General features: G+C 46.8%; 2 protein-coding genes across 3 annotated transcripts in view; both read right to left on the minus strand.

Moving 5' to 3' along the window:
- Positions 1 to 16,287, minus strand: part of dgki (diacylglycerol kinase, iota) — a gene marked incomplete at both ends in the record, with an annotated part of 62,091 nt that extends 45,804 nt beyond the window's left edge. The window contains 3 exons of the mRNA XM_083794609.1: positions 8,831 to 9,004; positions 9,173 to 9,415; positions 16,262 to 16,287. Of these exons, the coding sequence (XP_083650735.1) occupies positions 8,831 to 9,004; positions 9,173 to 9,415; positions 16,262 to 16,287 (443 nt within the window). The remainder of the gene's footprint in view (positions 1 to 8,830; positions 9,005 to 9,172; positions 9,416 to 16,261) is intronic.
- creb3l2 (cAMP responsive element binding protein 3-like 2) overlaps positions 15,713 to 20,000 on the minus strand; it is a 29,801-nt gene continuing 25,513 nt past the window's right edge. For both annotated transcript variants that reach the window (XM_083757422.1, XM_083757421.1), the window contains exons 10-12: positions 18,950 to 19,073; positions 17,463 to 17,802; positions 15,713 to 16,925 (exon numbers count right to left, since the gene is read on the minus strand). In XM_083757422.1, coding sequence (XP_083613548.1) covers positions 16,853 to 16,925; positions 17,463 to 17,802; positions 18,950 to 19,073 — 537 coding nt within the window. In that variant the 3' untranslated portion in view covers positions 15,713 to 16,852. The remainder of the gene's footprint in view (positions 16,926 to 17,462; positions 17,803 to 18,949; positions 19,074 to 20,000) is intronic.

The following is a 20,000-nucleotide window of genomic DNA, read 5'->3' on the forward strand; positions in this document are numbered from 1 at the left end:
CAGGAATAATCCAAAAGGCATATTATAATCCATTCAGGGCGGGAACCCCTTTTGGCGTTTTAAGCGTTATGTTACACTTTAGCTATTGAAAAATAGCAGATCTACAAGCTCGTAGCGTGGCACTCTGTGCCGCGCTACGAGCTTGTAGATCTGCTATTTTTTTAAATCGTGAAAATGTGTTGGGGTCCCTGGAACAACATATTTCAGATGGGGATTGGAGGCCAATTAAATACATTTTTGTGGGGGTCCTTGACATGGAAATGTTTGTGAAGGTTTTAGTGCCGAAACCATACAACTATTCCACGATCTCCAAATCTATGGCTCTACACATCCCGAAATCAGAGCAAGGAAGCTGCCACTTCCGTTCACCAAAATATATTTTAAAAGATATCTTCATATTTATTTATTTTGTACGTCCATTTCTGCAGCAAGCTATACAGTATGTATGTTTAGATGATTTCTAATTAGGATGATTTTTTTGCGGAGGCTTCCGTTGCTCCAGACCGTATGACGGAAGCATTTATATTTTACTCGTGATCAGAGCTTCCGTTGCTCCAGACTGTATGACGGAAGCATTTATATTTTACTCGTGATCAGGGCTTCCGTTGCTCCAGACTGTATGACGGAAGCATTTATATTTTACTCGTGATCAGAGCTTCCGTTGCTCCAGACTGTATGACGGAAGCATTTATATTTTACTCGTGATCAGAGCTTCCGTTGCTCCAGACTGTATGACGGAAGCATTTATATTTTACTCGTGATCAGAGCTTCCGTTGCTCCAGACTGTATGACGGAAGCATTTATATTTTACTCGTGATCAGAGCTTCTGTTGCTCCAGACTGTATGACGGAAGCATTTATATTTTACTCGTGATCAGAGCTTCCGTTGCTCCAGACCGTATGACGGAAGCATTTATATTTTACTCGTGATCAGAGCTTCCGTTGCTCCAGACTGTATGACGGAAGCATTTATATTTTACTCGTGATCAGGGCTTCCGTTGCTCCAGACTGTATGACGGAAGCATTTATATTTTACTCGTGATCAGAGCTTCCGTTGCTCCAGACTGTATGACGGAAGCATTTATATTTTACTCGTGATCAGAGCTTCCGTTGCTCCAGACTGTATGACGGAAGCATTTATATTTTACTCGTGATCAGAGCTTCCGTTGCTCCAGACTGTATGACGGAAGCATTTATATTTTACTCGTGATCAGAGCTTCTGTTGCTCCAGACTGTATGACGGAAGCATTTATATTTTACTCGTGATCAGAGCTTCCGTGGCTCCAGACGGTAAGACGGAAGCATTTATATTTTACTCGTGATCAGAGCTTCCGTGGCTCCAGACTGTATGACGGAAGCATTTATATTTTACTCGTGATCAGAGCTTCCGTCGCTCCAGACTGTATGACGGAAGCATTTATATTTTACTCGTGATCAGAGCTTCCGTGGCTCCAGACTGTATGACGGAAGCATTTATATTTTACTCGTGATCAGAGCTTCCGTCGCTCCAGACTGTATGACGGAAGCATTTATATTTTACTCGTGATCAGAGCTTCCGTGGCTCCAGACTGTATTACGGAAGCATTTATATTTTACTCGTGATCAGAGCTTCCGTGGCTCCAGACTGTATGACGGAAGCATTTATATTTTACTCGTGATCAGAACTTCCGTCGCTCCAGACTGTATGACGGAAGCATTTATATTTTACTCGTGATCAGAGCTTCCGTCGCTCCAGACTGTATGACGGAAGCATTTATATTTTACTCGTGATCAGAGCTTCCGTCGCTCCAGACTGTATGACGGAAGCATTTATATTTTACTCGTGATCAGAGCTTCCATCGCTCCAGACTGTATGACGGAAGCATTTATATTTTACTCGTGATCAGAGCTTCCGTCGCTCCAGACTGTATGACGGAAGCATTTATATTTTACTCGTGATCAGAGCTTCCGTCGCTCCAGACTGTATGACGGAAGCATTTATATTTTACTCGTGATCAGAGCTTCCGTCGCTCCAGACTGTATGACGGAAGCATTTATATTTTACTCGTGATCAGAGCTTCCGTCGCTCCAGACTGTATGACGGAAGCATTTATATTTTACTCGTGATCAGAGCTTCCGTCGCTCCAGACTGTCAGACGGAAGCATTTATATTTTACTCGTGATCAGAGCTTCCGTTGCTCCAGACTGTATGACGGAAGCATTTATATTTTACTCGTGATCAGAGCTTCCGTTGCTCCAGACTGTATGACGGAAGCATTTATATTTTACTCGTGATCAGAGCTTCCGTGGCTCCAGACTGTAAGACGGAAGCATTTATATTTTACTCGTGATCAGAGCTTCCGTGGCTCCAGACTGTAAGACGGAAGCATTTATATTTTACTCGTGATCAGAGCTTCCGTCGCTCCAGACTGTATGACGGAAGCATTTATATTTTACTCGTGATCAGAGCTTCCGTCGCTCCAGACTGTATGACGGAAGCATTTATATTTTACTCGTGATCAGAGCTTCCGTCGCTCCAGACTGTATGACGGAAGCATTTATATTTTACTCGTGATCAGAGCTTCCGTCGCTCCAGACTGTATGACGGAAGCATTTATATTTTACTCGTGATCAGAGCTTCCGTCGCTCCAGACTGTAAGACGGAAGCATTTATATTTTACTCGTGATCAGAGCTTCCGTCGCTCCAGACTGTATGACGGAAGCATTTATATTTTACTCGTGATCAGAGCTTCCGTCGCTCCAGACTGTATGACGGAAGCATTTATATTTTACTTGTGATCAGAGCTTCCGTCGCTCCAGACTGTATGACGGAAGCATTTATATTTTACTCGTGATCAGAGCTTCCGTCGCTCCAGACTGTACGACGGAAGCATTTGGACATTTTGAGAGGCAACAGTCTGGCCACAAGGTTGCCAGCTCGAACCCTGTGGGCTCCCGAGAGTTAGTGTCAAAGTGTCCTTGAGCAACCCCTGATTACTCCTGATGTGCAAGTTGGTGCCTTGCATGGTTTCCATGGTGTGAATGTGTGAATGTGTGTGTGTCTGTGTGAATGTGTGAATGTGTGTGTGAATGTGTGTGTGAATGTGTGAATGTGTGTGTGAATGTGAAGACCATTTATAGGTCAAAATGGAATGTCCTGATGCGATTTCCGATCAATTGAAAATGACGTACACACACACACACACACACACACAGTCACACAGTCTTTCAGAACACACCGTCAAACGACATCTAAGAATAGATGAAAAGAAGGGTAGTTATTCTGGAACACTGAGCGCATGCATTGCACGTGCACGCGTGCATGGACACACACACACGCATGTTTACACAAACTGTGACAAATATTTGGCAGATAAGTTACACGTGCCCCCACACACACACTGCGCGCGCACACGCACACGCACACACACACACACACACACACACACACACACACACACACACACACACACACACACACACACACACACACACACACACACACACACACACACACACACACACACACACACACACACACACACACAGACACAGATGTCTCTTTCATATTACCTCATATGGTCAAATCTTTACTTCAAAGCACAGATTACCATCTCACACTTCCTGCCAGCAGGCCTGGAAAAGTATCCAAGTACTTTTACTCAAGTAGAGTACTCTAAATACACCTTTTAGTGTTTTATTACTGCTGTACTTTCACTGTGAGTAAATGTACTCAATACTTCATCCTTTCACTATGAGTAAATGTACTCAATTCTTCATCCTCTGGTCATTGAAACATGGAGCGCTCATGTGATTATTTTCCTCCCTAAAGCATGACAGTACGTTTTAACATTAAACGCAGCTGATTTACATTAAATGCTCTTTCATTGAACGACCGCAGGCACACACACACACACACACACACACACACACACACACACACACACACACACACACACACACACACACACACACACACACACACACACACACACACACACACACACACACACACACACACACACACACACACACACACACACACACACACACACACACACACACACACACACACACACACACACACACACAGTTTATTGATTTGACCTCCAAATGCAGACCACAACAAAACAGAAACCATGACAGACAGACAGTACAGGTCTAGCATGCGCGTGTTGTAATCCACGTATAACTCGAGAACCGTTCGCCCCACCGACTTCACATTGGACACACGCGTTCCACACCCCCCACAGGGAGCGCAGTGCCCGGTGTCGAGTCGGTCGGACCCACGGTTCTCCAGAACCGCCCCAAAAGGCCTCTCTCTCTCTGCCCGGGCTCTGGACAGGGCTCCTGCCCAGGCTCCATATATGGAGCTGGCCTGTTCTGACGTCACAACATTCCATATTTGGGCATACCTGACACAGAACTCCATATATAGGAATGAAAGGGACACAGAGAGCCATACAGAAAACTCCATATATGGGCATAAAATGGACACAGACAGATGGGTGGAACGGGTACTCTGACACGGGTACAACGGGTATTGCATAGCCGTTCAGGGCATGGATCTCCAACTTCCATCGTTACCGACTCGGTGCTCTACAGCTGGGCAGAGGTCTAGTACAGTGAAGACACAGCCTAATCCTGGTCTCTATACTGCCTCCCCCTGGCCAGCCGGGGCGCCTGATGGAGGGGAAAGGAACTGGTCTCTATACTGCCTCCCCCTGGCCAGTCGGGGCGCCTGATGGAGGGGAAAGGAACTGGTCTCTATACTGCCTCCCCCTGGCCAGCCGGGGCGCCTGATGGAGGGGGAAAGGAACTGGTCTCTATACTGCCTCCCCCTGGCCAGCCGGGGCGCCTGATGGAGGGGAAAGGAACTGGTCTCTATACTGCCTCCCCCTGGCCAGCCGGGGCGCCTGATGGAGGGGGAAAGGAACTGGTCTCTCTCTATACTGCCTCCCCCTGGCCAGCCGGGGCGCCTGATGGGGGGGAAAGGAACTGGTCTCTATACTGCCTCCCGCTGGCCAGCCGGGGCGCCTGATGGAGGGGAAAGGAACTGGTCTCTATACTGCCTCCCCCTGTCCAGCCGGGGCGCCTGATGGAGGGGAAAGGAACTGGTCTCTATACTGCCTCCCCCTGGCCAGCCGGGGCGCCTGATGGGGGGGAAAGGAACTGGTCTCTATACTGCCTCCCCCTGGCCAGCCGGGGCGCCTGATGGAGGGGAAAGGAACTGCTCTCTAAACTGCCTCCCCCTGGCCAGCCGGGGCGCCTGATGGAGGGGAAAGGAACTGGTCAGAATAACGTGTTCCTTCCACGCGCTACGTCCAACCAGAGATACTACCACCCTGTCAGGTGAAGAGAAGCGGCTTGGACTCCTCATGCATAGAAGGAAGCATGAGGTCAGTCCGCAGCCCCCCCCCCCTCCCCCCTCAGGTTGGCAGAGGAAGTGTAGCGCCCAGGATTACATTAGATAATTGACACTGGGTGGAAAAATGGGTTGCAAAATCGTAGGATAAAAATCACACCCATGTGAAGTGAGGGGCGCTCTAATATTAAAGTCTAACTCATGTTGATTAGGTGATGTAATGGTGATGTAAAACATTATGACGTAAGTTTTCCCTTCATTGTCAATGGCGTTTACATAACAAACATTGAACTAAAGACAAACAATAAACCTGTATATAGGAGTGGGCTAGCACCCCTCAAAAAGACACAGCCTACTATAGAATGCAGCCCTGTTTGGAACCTCACCCTCCGCTGTTCCCTCAGAGAGGAGGTTCTGTGTCAGGATAGCCCTGTTTGGAACCTCAGCCTCCGCTGTGGGCTCAGAGGGGACGTTCTGTGTCAGGATATCCCTGTTTGGAACCTCACCCTCCGCTGTTCCCTCAGAGGGGAGGTTCTGTTTGGAACCTCACCCTCCGCTGTGGGCTCAGAGGGGAGGTTCTGTTTGGAACCTCACCCTCCGCTGTGGGCTCAGAGGGGAGGTTCTGTTTGGAACCTCACCCTCCGCTGTGGGCTCAGAGGGGAGGTTCTGTTTGGAACCTCACCCTCCGCTGTGGGCTCAGAGGGGAGGTTCTGTTTGGAACCTCACCCTCCGCTGTGGGCTCAGAGGGGAGGTTCTGTGTCAGGATAGCCCTGCATCGGGTGTAGAAATGTGGTCGAGCTCTCCAAGAGCAGTGGAGGAAAGAAAAACCCTTTTCACAGTAAGTATCACATCCAAAAATCACACCAGTGTGAAGTGAGGGGCACCAATATATTAAAGTCAAACTCATGTTGATTAGGTGATGTAAAACAAAACGGTGACAAAAACACAGAGGGGACAAGATGACGTACATTTTTCCCTTCATTGTCAATATGGCGTTTTTAAAACAAACATTAAACAATTTAACCCTGTTTATAGGAGGGCTCAAAAAGACATTTACTGTATAATCCAGTGGGGAACGGATGGTAACTTTGGTCATCAGGAAGGAAACCACAAGGCGGAATCAAGAAGTACCCGAAATACTTCCCGCGATCAATAACGCGACCCATGATCATAATTTTTAGGGCCCTACCCAATAAAATCATTGATGCAGCTTTAATAGTTTGGCTGATTTCTAAAATATAAATGTGCAGTGTACATTCCAGAGTCTATTTAGTGTCTGTATATCGATCTACCAGCTCAGTGGCCTTGTGGTTAGAGTGTCCGCCCTGAGACTGGGAGGTCGGGGGTTCGATCCCCGGCCGGGTCATACCAAAGGCTGTAAAATGGGACCATTGCCTCCCTGCTTGACACTCAGCATCAAGGGTTGGATTTGGGGGTAAGTCCCTGCGACATACTAGCGTCGTGTCCAGGGGGTGTACTTGTACATCAAAGCTGCTTCACGCTACAGAAACAGGAGATAGGCTCCTGCCCTATGAGCCTCATGGCTTGTAGATCGGCTATTTTCAGCCAAGTGTAAAAGAAAATCTTATGACATTCAGTCGACTAAAACTAGACTAACACTAAAACATTCCAGGTGACTAAAATGTGACTGAAACTAAATGAAAACTATTGAAGAGACTAACGACTAAAACTAAAATCTAAATGTGATGCCAAAAACAACCTGGTTGTGACCCACCAGGCTACCCAGGGAACTCTCTCTCTCTCTCTCTCTCTCTATTTCTGCCTCTCTCTCTCTCTCTCTCTCTCTCTCTGCCTCTCTCTCTCTCTCTCTCTCTTCTTCTGCCTCTCTCTCTCTCTCCATCTCTCTCTCTCTCTCCGTCTCTCTCTCTCTCTCTCTCTTCCGTCTCTCTCTCTCTCTCTGCCTCTCTCTCTCTCTCCATCTCTCTCTCTCTCTCTCTGCCTCCTCTCTCTCTCTCTATTTCTGCCTCTCTCTCTCTCTCTCTGCCTCTCTCTCTCTCTCTCTCTCTGCCTCTCTCTCTCTCTCTCCATCTCTCTCTCTCTCTCTCTGCCTCTCTCTCTCTCTCTATTTCTGCCTCTCTCTCTCTCTCTCTGCCTCTCTCTCTCTCTATTTCTGCCTCTCTCTCTCTCTGCCTCTCTCTCTGCCTCTCTCTATATTTCTGCCTCTCTCTCTCTCTCCGTCTCTCTCTCTCTCTGCCTCTCTCTCTCTCTATCTCTCTCTATTTCTGCCTCTCTCTCTCTCTCTCTCTCTCTCTCTCTCTCCGTCTCTCTCCGTCTCTCTCTCTCTGTCTCTGTCACCCTCTCACTCTCTATTTCTGCCTCTCTCTTTCTGCCTCTCTCTCTCTCTGTGTCTCTCTCTCTGTGTCTCTCTCTCTGCCTCTCTCTGCATCATTTCCTCAATCTTTGCTCTGACCAGCGTCAGTTGTGTGTGTGTGTGTGTGTGTGTGTGTGTGTGTGTGTGTGTCACTAGTGTTTATATAAATGTGACCACACAATTCCCATACAATGCAGGAATCCCCTGTGTACACACACACACACACACACACACACACACACACACACACACACACACACACACACACACACACACACACACACACACACACACACACACACCTTGATTTGCATTCAAATTTTACAAGAAATTCTTGAACACAAACAATAGTGGATGCGCAAACTTGAAAAAACTCTACAACAAGTGCGAGGGGTGCTTCAGATACAGATCACGGGTACAGAAAGCCATCGCCTTCTACATATATGGCGACTGCCAATTATTGCAGACACTGAACAGAATTTAGCAGATGCCTTAATTAGCTCTCGGCTTGGGCATGATGCCTGCAATCTGCAGGCCCCTCACCACTGATTTATTTAATATGAACACAAGTAGTTTACATTTGTAGCCAAGCTGTATAGCATCCTTAAGACGCTGGTACTTTAAGCACCTTGGTAAGGAATGCCTCTTCCAGACAGGAGGAAACGTGTTAGGGTACCACAGAGAGATTGAGTCTGGTTGGAAGGACCTGTAAAGGTGACTATATCCTCATCAACTGCATAATTCTTGAATATTGTATGAGATACGGTGTGGTCTGCATCAGGAAGGCAAGCTAGCTCCCCCCCCCCCCCCCCCCCCCCCCCCCACCCCACACACACACACACACACACACACACACACAACAAAGGCTATTCTTAAAAAAGCAACCACAGTACAGCTATACAAATGGAACCGAAATGGAGAAAACAGACGTTATGTGATGGAAACGCAGACAGACAGACAGACATTAGATAGATACATTAGACAGACAGACAGACAGACAGACACATTAGACAGACAGATAGACATTAGATAGATACATTAGACAGACAGACAGACATTAGATAGATACATTAGACAGACAGACAGACATTAGATAGATACATTAACATTAGACAGACAGAAAAATACAGTTAAAATTGTGACAGATCTTCTCACCTGTAAGAGGTCTGCTTCCTGAAGGCCAGTCCTCTCAGCCTGTCCTCCAGCCCCAGCTCCATCCTCCCGGGCAGAGAGCTGACGGTGTCCCCGCTCAGCAGGCCTCCCTCCCCGGCCGAAAGGCGCCCTACCCTCCTCCGCCCGCTCCCTCCTCCTCCCCTTCCTCCTCCTCCTCTTCATCTTCCTCTTCTGCCCGCAGGGGGGTCCATGCTGCACGGACCCCCCGTGTCCGTTAACATCGATCGTCCCTCCTGGATGTCACCGTCACGGAGACCCCCGGGCACGGCCTCTCCTCTCGCTGTCTCCCGGGCTACCGCTACAGATCACTTTTTCCCGGCTTACAGATCACCGTCCTCCGGCCTCTCCCTCTCGGCACTGTCCCCCGGGCTACAGATCACTGTCCCCCGGTCACAGAGAGCTGCACGCCCCACTATGATGTCCGTGGAGGAGGAGCAATGTCGAGGGGAGCGGGTCGAGCGACCAGACGTGGCCGCTGCGGAGGCTCCGGACGGCGGGGAGAAGGTGGATGTTTGATCCGCTCTAGAGGCTCCGGACGGCGGGGAGAAGGTTGATGTTTGATCCGCTCTAGAGGCTCCGGGACGGCGGGGGAGAAGGAGGATGTTTGATCCGCTCTAGAGGCTCCGGACGGCGGGGAGAAGGTGGATGTTTGATCCGCTCTAGAGGCTCCGGACGGCGGGGAGAAGGTGGATGTTTGATCCGCTCTAGAGGCTCCGGACGGCGGGGAGAAGGAGGATGTTTGATCCGCTCTAGACGACACACCGTCGGTCAGCCTGCTGCTTGTTACAGCAGCAGCCGTGTGTGTGTGTGTGTGTGTGTGTGTGTGTGTGACTGTGTGTGTATGATATCTATGTGCGTGTGTCTGTCCCATGAGAAATGATGAGAGAGAGAGGAGCATTCTGGGATACCCCCCCCCCCCCCCACAGCACACACACACACACACACACACACACACACACACACACACCCACACACACACACACACACACACACACACACACACAACACACACACCACACACACACACACACACCAACTCGCATGCACGCACGCACGCATCAGCCCCGCCCCCTCCACAGCCTGCATCATCAGACAGTCAGAAACTAGGACAGCAGGGTGAGAGAAATAATGGGCGCACGCGCACGTGCACGTGGTTTATCCCAACGCGCGCACACAATGTCATCATGACTGAACGCACACACTTCACGCGCACACACACACACGCGCCGCTCTACCTCCCTCTGTCCAAGCATGTAGGAGCAATTACACACACACACACACACACACCACACACATACACACACAGTCCACACAACACCATATGTTGAGTTTGCTGATGATGGGACAAATTCTGCAGCTCCAAAAGATTCCAGATTTTTACGGGGCCAGTCTTGAATTGCAGCCGTCCGTAAGGTGCCCTATGAGAGCGGTTTTGAAGGAGTCAAGGGATTCACATGTCTTAATGACTGTTGGTGGGCGTTCCACATTTTGGTGGCATAGGAGCGAAAATAATTTAGTCCCTTTGTTTGTGCCGAATCTGGGTTGCAACTCCCTCTGGTGTTGTGGGTGTGCTTTAGGTGTGCTTTCTTCACAGATGTGTTCATGGGGCGGCGGTGGCTCAGGGGTAGAGTGCCTGGATGGTAACTGTAAGGTTGCCAGTTCGAACCCGGGCTCCCCAGATTTACTGTCGAAGTGTCCTTGAGCAAGACACTGAACCCCTAATTGCTCCCGATGTGCTAGTTGGTGCCTTGCATGGTTTCCGCTGCCATCGGTGTATGAATGGGTGAATGTAATGCACAATCTCTGTAAAGCGCCTTGGATAAAGGCGCTATATAAATGCACCATTTACCATTTACCATAAAGGTGTCTATCATAGATATCACCTCAGTGTGTTCCAAGACAACTCCCTTGGGTAACTCTGTGACATGCTGCTAACAACTTATATAAAAGGCAACATTTACAGAATTTTCAGCGCTGGAAGAAACTGCAGTCGCTCAATGTTGCAGGATTTCTGGACAGAATCTGGGGCGGAGGTTCATTGTTGGCATCCAGGGAGTGTCTGTGCGAAGTTTGGCATCGACCGGGTTAATGGTGCCGGAGATTAGCTGTTACACGGACGGACGTGTAGGCCGATTCTAACAAAAAAGAGGCATCTAAATCCTAAATGTTTCCTGAAAACCTCATGTTTCTGTCAGTGGTTCTCACAGGGTTAAAAACCTCATGTTTATGTCAGTGGTTCTCACAGGGTTAAAACATCATGTTTCTGTCAGTGGTTCTCACAGGGTTAAAACCTCATGTTTCTGTCAGTGGTTCTCACAGGGTTAAAACCTCATGTTTCTGTCAGTGGTTCTCACAGGGTTAAAACCTCATGTTTCTGTCAGTGGTTCTCACAGGGTTAAACCCTCATGTTTCTGTCAGTGGTTCTCACAGGGTAAAACCTCATGTTTCTGTCAGTGGTTCTCACAGGGTTCTCAAACTATTTCATGTCAAGGACCTGAAGGAGAATTTCCATCTTACTACTGTGTTTGCTAAACGGCTGCTGTGGCTCAGGAGGTAGAGCAGGTAGTCCAATGATCCATGGGTTGGTGGTTCGAATCCCGGCTCCTCCTGTCTACATGTCGAAGTGTCCTTGGGCAAGACACTTCGCCTCGTGTCGCCTCGTGACACTTCGTGACACTTCGCCTCGTGACACTTCGCCACGTCGCCTCCAATGAGTCGGTCGGGGTGAGCTCGCCACCGTCGGTGTGTGAATGTGGGAAGTGAGGACGCTGGCGTCGACTGTTTGCCGCTTCACCTCCCAATGAATGAACCATTGTAAAGCACTTTGAGCACCTGGAAAAGTGCTATAAAAATGCAATTAATTATCACATATAGCACTCACTGAGGTTAAGTTGACATTTTATAGCAACCAATTATATTCACTAGATTGTTGATCATTATTTTGAATGATTTCTCTTGGTTCTCTTTCTTCTCTTGTGGGAGACCCAGAAGTCAGGGTCGAGTGAGCAGATAAATTATCCTGGACTCCCACTCAACTCTCTCACTGCTGTCTGTTGTCAGCCTGTCTCTCCCTTTCCTCAGTAGCCTACCTCTGTATTTAAATACATTTTAAGTATTAAGTATTTAAATCCCTAAACGGCCTTGCCTTCCCTTCCTACATTTCTGAACTAATAACAGCTCCCTCTACCACCAGGACACTCACATCCTCCACTCTCAAACTCATTGCAGTCCCCCCTTCAAATCTGAAAACAAAAGGGCTTTCTCTGTAGCTGGACCTACACTTTGGAATAGTCTTCCACTCCACATCAAGGCTAGCCCCACCCTGGAGATTTTTAAATCCAACCTGAAAACACACCTTTTTAGTCTGGCTTTTAATACATTGTGAATTTTAGTGTTTATTGTTGTTGTTATTTTTGTTTGTTTTGGCCTGTTTTTATCAATTGTATAACATGTTTTATTATTGCACTGTGATAGACTACGGTCAAGCTGTTCTGGAAAGCCCTTTGGGTCAACTGCTGTTGTTTTTAAATTTGCTATAAATAAAATTGACTTGACTTGACATCTTCCCCTCTCTCCCCCTCCCTTCTCTCTCTCTCAATATCTCGTGTCTGGTTTTTTACACAGATTTAATGTTAATTGTCTTTAGTTCAATGTTTGTTTTGTAAACGCCATGGACAATGAAGAGAAAACTTACGTCATAATGTACCTCATTTACGTCATATTGTCTCTTTACTGTTAATGGCGTTTAATGTTTGTGTTTGCACCGTTTGTTTTACATCACCATTAGGTGATGAACTCATCAACATGAGTTAGACTTTAATATATTAGCGCCCCTCACTTCACACGGGTGTGATTAATCCATGTTATGTTGCTTGAAGATCTTCCAGGAGCACAAATAAATGGTAAAATGGTGCATTTTTATAGCGGCTTTATCAAATACATAGATTGTGTAGATCGGGTCCCAGTACTGTCTGGTACAGTGACAGTCACACAAACATATCTGAGATAAATTTCTTCTTTTTATTTTATTAATTAAAATGTGATCAAAGAAGTGTGACAACGAACATTTTCCCTTACAAACCTTTTTATTTACAAATGTTTTGGAGACTCAGAAATGAATGATCATATAATATTTCTTTATATTTTTATCCCCACACTGCTACTGAATGTAGAATAAAGTTCTGTACACGACATTAAACATACAACATAAACAATATTATAAAAAAAAGAGCACAATAAAATAATAAATTGAACAAAAAAAAAGGTATCAAAACAATAACGACATACTGTATAGTCCGGCAGCCAATAGGTTTGTTTTGTTTAAAGTGGGACATTTTGGTATATCGTTTTTTTTATTGGCCTAAAATATATATATTCCAACGAGCGCTTCCAAACTCCAAGACTCCATGCTGCTCAATGTTTTGCCACTCAGTCTAGATTAGGGGGGCGTATCCTGATGGGAAAAGCATGCATGTCTCTGTATCCACACTTTTCCTGGGCTGTGTGTGCTCCAGTTCCTGTCGATTTGATCCAATGAAAGCCAATGAAACTGGTCAGATGACCAATGATATCCAATGAAATCAACAGGAACTGGAGCACACACAGCCCAGGAAAAGTGTGGATAGAGTGATTCAGAAACGGGTCTCATGGTCGCAGCCTATACGTATTTCCTGTAGGCGGAGACAACATATCTGCGGTTTCCCCGCACCTCCTTCTACTACAGTGAATGGAAAAGTGACGTTATGTATCAACACCGACAGCCGGTCAGCAAGTGGATTCATGAATGTATGAATATAGTCAATATTTTAGGATAATAAAAAAGATCACTGTACTGTACTGTACTGTACTGTACTGTACAAGCCCTCCTCCCTGGCCTGTGTGTGTGTGTGTCTGTGTGTTAGGCTGTGCAACAGTGACACTTGGTGGTGAACAAACGCTATAACGCTGTTTTCGTGCTCGGACACAGCCAGGGACACATGGGACAGACAGACAGACAGACAGACAAACAGACAGACACAGCCACACACATAGCTGTCTATAGACCGATTCCGTAGCTGGTTTCATGGTCGCAGCCTACGTATTTCCTGTAGGCGGACTCGACGTAGCTGCGGGGATAAAACCCTCACCAGGCGCATCTCTTCCACTACAGTGAACGGCAGAGTGACTGATGTTAGTATGCCTCAAACTTTACTCCTTTACCTGCTTTTTTACTAACACTAACATTACAAAGATGCCCAGAACATCGAGATGAACCTGTGTAGTTTATGGCTGCTCCAACAGTAGTGGCAAAATAAAAAATAAAATAAAACGGAATGTCTAATATCCACCGCGGTGGCTGAGACCAGAGCCATTGAGTAATGGTTGAGACGAAGCAGTGAAAGATACATAACGCCAGTGTACTTTATACCTCATACTTTAAATGCTTTAATAGTATGAGGTATAAAATACAGCAGCCTTGTGTTCATAAAACAGAAAGATTTGGTATTGGGTAAGACTGGCGATATGTATCTTTCCCTGCTTCGTCTCAACCATTACTCAATGGCTCTGGTCTCAGCCACCGCGGTGGATATTAGACATTCCGTTTTATTTTATTTTTTATGTTGCCACTACTGTTGGAGCAGCCATAAACTACACAGGTTCATCTCGATGTTCTGGGCATCTTTGTAATGTTAGTGTTAGTAAAAAAGCAGGTAAAGGAGTAAAGTTTGAGGCAAACTAACATCAGTCACTCTGCCGTTCACTGTAGTGGAAGAGGTGCGCCTGGTGAGGGTTTTATCCCCGCAGCTACGTCGAGTCCGCCTACAGGAAATCCGTAGGCTGCGACCATGAAACCGCTACGGAATCGGTCTATAGGAGTGGTTGCACCTCTCAAAAACTATATACCAAATGTCCCACTCCACACCCAGACTACTGTACGATTTACTGGAATGGAATAATATTAATATAATAATAAGACAAAAATGACAAAAATATATATTTAGGAAATAAAATAAAGCGAATGAAATGCAACTATACGATACGCGGGACAATATTTTAAAAAACAAAATAAAAATATACAAATGAAGGTTTCTATAAATACAGAGCTCCTGGTCTCTTTCCCGCCTAAACGCTGTCGTTCCCGCCAAAACCGTCTCTTTCCCGCCAAAACGCCGTGGTTCCTGCCAAAACCGTCTCTTTCCCGCCAAAACGCTGTCGTTCCCGCCAAAACCTCACATGTCACAATATGGCCGCGTGGTCCAAAACAGTTCCTTTATCATAAAAAAAAATACTCTTTTAATGCTAATAAACAGATCAGCCAAGCTTGGAGATCTGCTATTTTCACTACTACAAAAAATAAAACCGCCACCGGAGAGGACGTTTCTATAAAATGTTGTTTTTGTTTTTCTCAACCTGTTGGGCCGCGATGGTACTGCAAGCGGGCCCCCAAATAAACGGTAAAAGTTAACAATGTTAAAGGTTGACCCATTTTGGGGCGGGAACCCCTTTTGGCGTTTTAAACATTATTATGTTGTAATTTAGCTATTGAAAAATAGCAGATCTACAAGCTCGTAGCGCGCGCTATGAGCTTGTAGGTCTGCTATTTTTGAAAAACCGTGAAAATATTTATTTCAGAAAACTGGAGGATTTAGAAGATTTTTTTTTTTTATATAACTAACAGTTATTCATTCACAAGCGGTCGCGACAGACTAGACTAGATTATCTTGGAGAACGCAGCACGTCCCAAAGTGCCCCCCCCCCCCCCCCAATGATTTTACGTAGTGTGTTCGAGACACTCACCATAATCCAGGTCTAGTCGCCGACTCGCCCCACGCCTCTAGTCGCCTCTCGCCCCTAGTCGCCTCTCGCCCCACGCCTCTAGTCGCCTCTCGCCCCACGCCTCTAGTCGCCTCTCGTTGATAGTCTGTCGCTCCGCGCCTGAGACAGACCTCATATTGATGCAGACCAGCCTCCTGCTAGGGAAACTCTGGACGCCCATATTTGGTCGTTTTTTTTATCCCCATCCCCTTTTTGTTGCCGGGGCAAAAAAAAAAAAAAGATCCCCGACCGTTATGAAACGCTAACGGCACACCGACAAACCCACGACAGACCAGCGTCGTCCAGCGACCTCCACAATGCAGACGGGACCGTACCAAAAGGTCCAGATTATCACGGACACTAAAATGCCACTTTTGTTAACCACGTAAAGCCAACAATATCAGATCTCTATACAAGCTTGTAGATCTGATATTTTTGGCGAAGACATTTGGTGATGAAGGACACTATAAATGTAAATCTCTGCCATGTGATTGGCTGTGAGCATTTATATTAATTTTTCGGTAACATATCGGTGACATATCGATGGGCGTGGCCGTCGTATGGGCGTGTCCCTACCGATTGGCCCCGCCTCCTCTGGATGTATGGGCGTGTCCCTACCGATTGGCCCCGCCTCCTCTGGACATATCCCTACCGATTGGCCCCGCCTCCTCCGGACGTATGGGCGTGTCCCTACCGATTGGCCCCGCCTCCTCTATTCAGTGCAACACATTTTCACGAAAATGGGCTGTAACCTACAGGCAAATATTGTACTTTTTATGTATTTATTTACTTACTCCACTACAATTATTTGAAAACTTTGTAGATTTGGATTAAAATTGAACTTTGGCTAGTTGAAAACAGCCGATCTACAAGCTCACAGGTTGGGTTTTGTAGATCTGCTGTATATATTTTCCTGCACAACTTTCACTCAAAGCAAAGTGTTGATTTATCTGAAGCGTTTCTTGTGACGTATGAGCATTTCTGCAGTAGAGATACTTTTACAAGTAATCAACAAACTATAATATAAGAAAAAAACATTGGCCAAAATGTTCAAATAAAATAAGAATAGAAATAGCAGATCTACAAGCTCACGAAAAAACGACAACAAAAAAAAGCAACACCGCTGACGATGATGACGCTGAAAGCATGCTCTGGAGAGGGAGGGGTCGAAGGTCATGGGTGGGTGGGTGGGGGGGGGTCAAAGGTCACTCAGGACGTTTCGTTGACAGTCCGATCCAGATGGAGCACCTTACTGCTGCTGTCGTTCCACCTCTGATCCACTCTGAGAGAGAGACATAGACACACACAGAGAGAGAGAGAGAGAGAGAGAGAGAGAGAGAGAGAGAGAGAGAGAGAGAGAGAGAGAGAGAGAGAGAGAGAGACACACAGAGAGAGAGAGAGACAGAGAGACATAGAGACACACACAGGGAGAGACAGAGAGACACACAGAGAGAGAGACAGACAGAGAGACATAGAGACACACAGAGAGAGAGAGAGAGAGACAGAGAGACATAGACACACACACACAGGGAGAGAGACACAGAGAGAGAGAGAGAGACAGACAGACAGACAGACAGAGAGACACAGAGACACACACAGGGAGAGAGACACAGAGAGAGAGAGAGAGAGAGAGAGAGAGAGAGAGAGACATAATATTTACATAATGAATAAAACAACTGGAAACAAACAGTGTTAGAATGTAACAATTCTCAACACAATGGATGCATCAGCATCTTTCAAAATAAAGGCGCTTGAGTGCCAGGAGAGCTTTTATTCTGAAAAGGACAGGTGTGGACAGGTGTGATGCTCAGGTGTTTACCTGTGCAGCTCCAGAACAATGTTGTTGCTCTGTTGTTTATGTTGTTGTTGTTGCTGCGTCTCGTTGCTCCTCAGAGGTGGGCGGGGCATCTCCACCTCCCCCGACAGTCTGAAAGGCCCCCCGGGGGGGAGGAGGGGCTTCTTCTCTGTCGTCGACGCCCCTCCGCTAGGCCCCGCCTCCTCCTCCTCCTCCTCTGTCAGCTTCTGCGTCTCGGAGCGACGCCAGGCTGCCATGACGACGGCCGGCGTGTCCACCCATTGGTCGGGATAGTCTCCGCCCAGACCCAGGAGGTGTGGCTCCCCCGAGTCCTCGAAGGCTGAGAGCAGGTTACGGGACTTCACTGGAAGGACGCACGCACACGCACACGCACACGCACACGCACACACACACACACACACACACACACACACACACACACACACACACACACACACACACACACACACACACACAGTTTTATTAGCATTGTTATCAGGCTCAGGATTCATGTCTTACAGTAAAACAGACCTGCCAACCGTGGGATATTGACACGAGTATCACCCGGCCACCCGTGGGATATTGACACGAGTACCACCCTGCCACCCGTGGGATATTGACATGAGTCGGAACAGCCTATTATGTAAAAATCTGACCAGTGCAAAAAACTCTTTGTCACCCTAGACAGACAGACAGACAGACAGACAGACAGGCAGGCAGGCAGACACACAGTACACATACAAAGGGTCTGTGTGTGTGTGTGTGTGTGTGTGTGTGTGTGTGTGCGTGCGTGGGAGGCAGCATAACGTCAACTAATTGACACAAATGTAATCTGTGGAATTAATATTATGGAACATGTTGAATCTGGACACTCATGCTGCTTAACAACAGAGCTGTGTGCGTGTGTGCATTGCATGCATGCGTGCGTGCGTGCATGTTTGACGGGGGGTAATGCTCTCAGCTGGTGTAATCAGCGTCCATTAGCTGAGTTTACCTCATTGTTGAATATGAAATAATCTCTCTGTCTTATTATATTTAATATGCCTCCGATTTGAGGCACATTTTCACGATAAAAAAAATATAGCAGACCTAGAAGCTCGTATCGCGGCACTCGGTGCTGTAGGACAGGTGTGGACAGGTGTGTTTCATACCTGAGGTGGTGTAGGACAGGTGTGGACAGGTGTGTTTCATACCTGAGGTGGTGTAGGACAGGTGTGGACAGGTGTGTTTCATACCTGAGGTGGTGTAGGACAGGTGTGGACAGGTGTGTTTCATACCTGAGGTGGTGTAGGACAGGTGTGTTTCATACCTGAGGTGGTGTAGGACAGGTGTGTTTCATACCTGAGGTGGTGTAGGACAGGTGTGTTTCATACCTGAGGTGGTGTAGGACAGGTGTGTTTCATACCTGAGGTGGTGTAGGACAGGTGTGTTTCATACCTGAGGTGGTGTAGGACAGGTGTGTTTCATACCTGAAGTGGTGTAGGACAGGTGTGGACAGGTGTGTTTCATACCTGAGGTGGTGTAGGACTCGGGCAGCGGTTTGGAAGCGACGCCGCTCTCGGTGACGGTGGAACAGGACGTCAGACTGCTGGGGTAGAAATGACCCAGAAACACTGCAAAGCACAGCACCGCCACCTACAGGGAGGGAGGGAGACAGCAACACATTTAGACCTGAGGACGATTCTAAAAGAAAATGTCAATATTGAACGATTTGCACCACATTTTCACGATGTAGCAGATCTACAAGATCTATGAGCTTGTAGATGTGCTATTTTTCTACAGCTAAAGCATGACATAATGCGCCTTAAAACACAAAAAGGGGTTCCCGCCAAGAATGGGTTAAACCTCTCTTAAAGTATCTCTTTTGTAGCAAATGAAGCCATCGTTCTCACGATAATAAAAATCTAAATACATTTTAGAGAAAAAAACAAAACAAATAACAAACGATGATGTCACTGGTGGACGGGTTTCTGAACAGCCCTCCTATGAGACAACAGACTGAGTATAAGAATGGTGGTATTTTATCATGTACATTAGTGAGGACCAATTAGCCCTTCACTAAGTCCCTCCCCAACCCATCCTTGTCCAATAGGCACGTTAGCAGCGAAGAAAGCTTGACCTGCATAGCAACCGCTGCTAAACTATTTGGATTGGTATTGGACACTCGCTTTTTGGGGTGGGGCTAATTATATGAAGATAGGTTGAAAAGTGATGAAGTGGTCCTTTAAGCTTAAGGTAATTCGATAGATGGATAGATGGATATCTTTATTGTCATTCAGCAGAAATGCATAAGAGAACACAATGTTCTTTCTTTGGCTTCTAATCTGCTAGTTAAAATAAATGCTAAACTCCTAAAAAACAAAAAGAACACCATCGGGTGGTTCATTTGGAGACAGATATTGCACAACAGGAGTGCATTTATATAGCGCCTTTATCCAAGGCACTTTACATAGATGTGTGTGCATTAGAATCACCCATTCACACACCTTTACATAGATTGTGCATTGCATTCACATTCACCCATTCACACACCTTTACATAGATTGTGCATTACATTCACCC

Source organism: Protomyctophum parallelum, assembly GCF_964188405.1.
Source record: "Protomyctophum parallelum genome assembly, chromosome: 22".
NCBI lineage: Eukaryota > Metazoa > Chordata > Actinopteri > Myctophiformes > Myctophidae > Protomyctophum > Protomyctophum parallelum.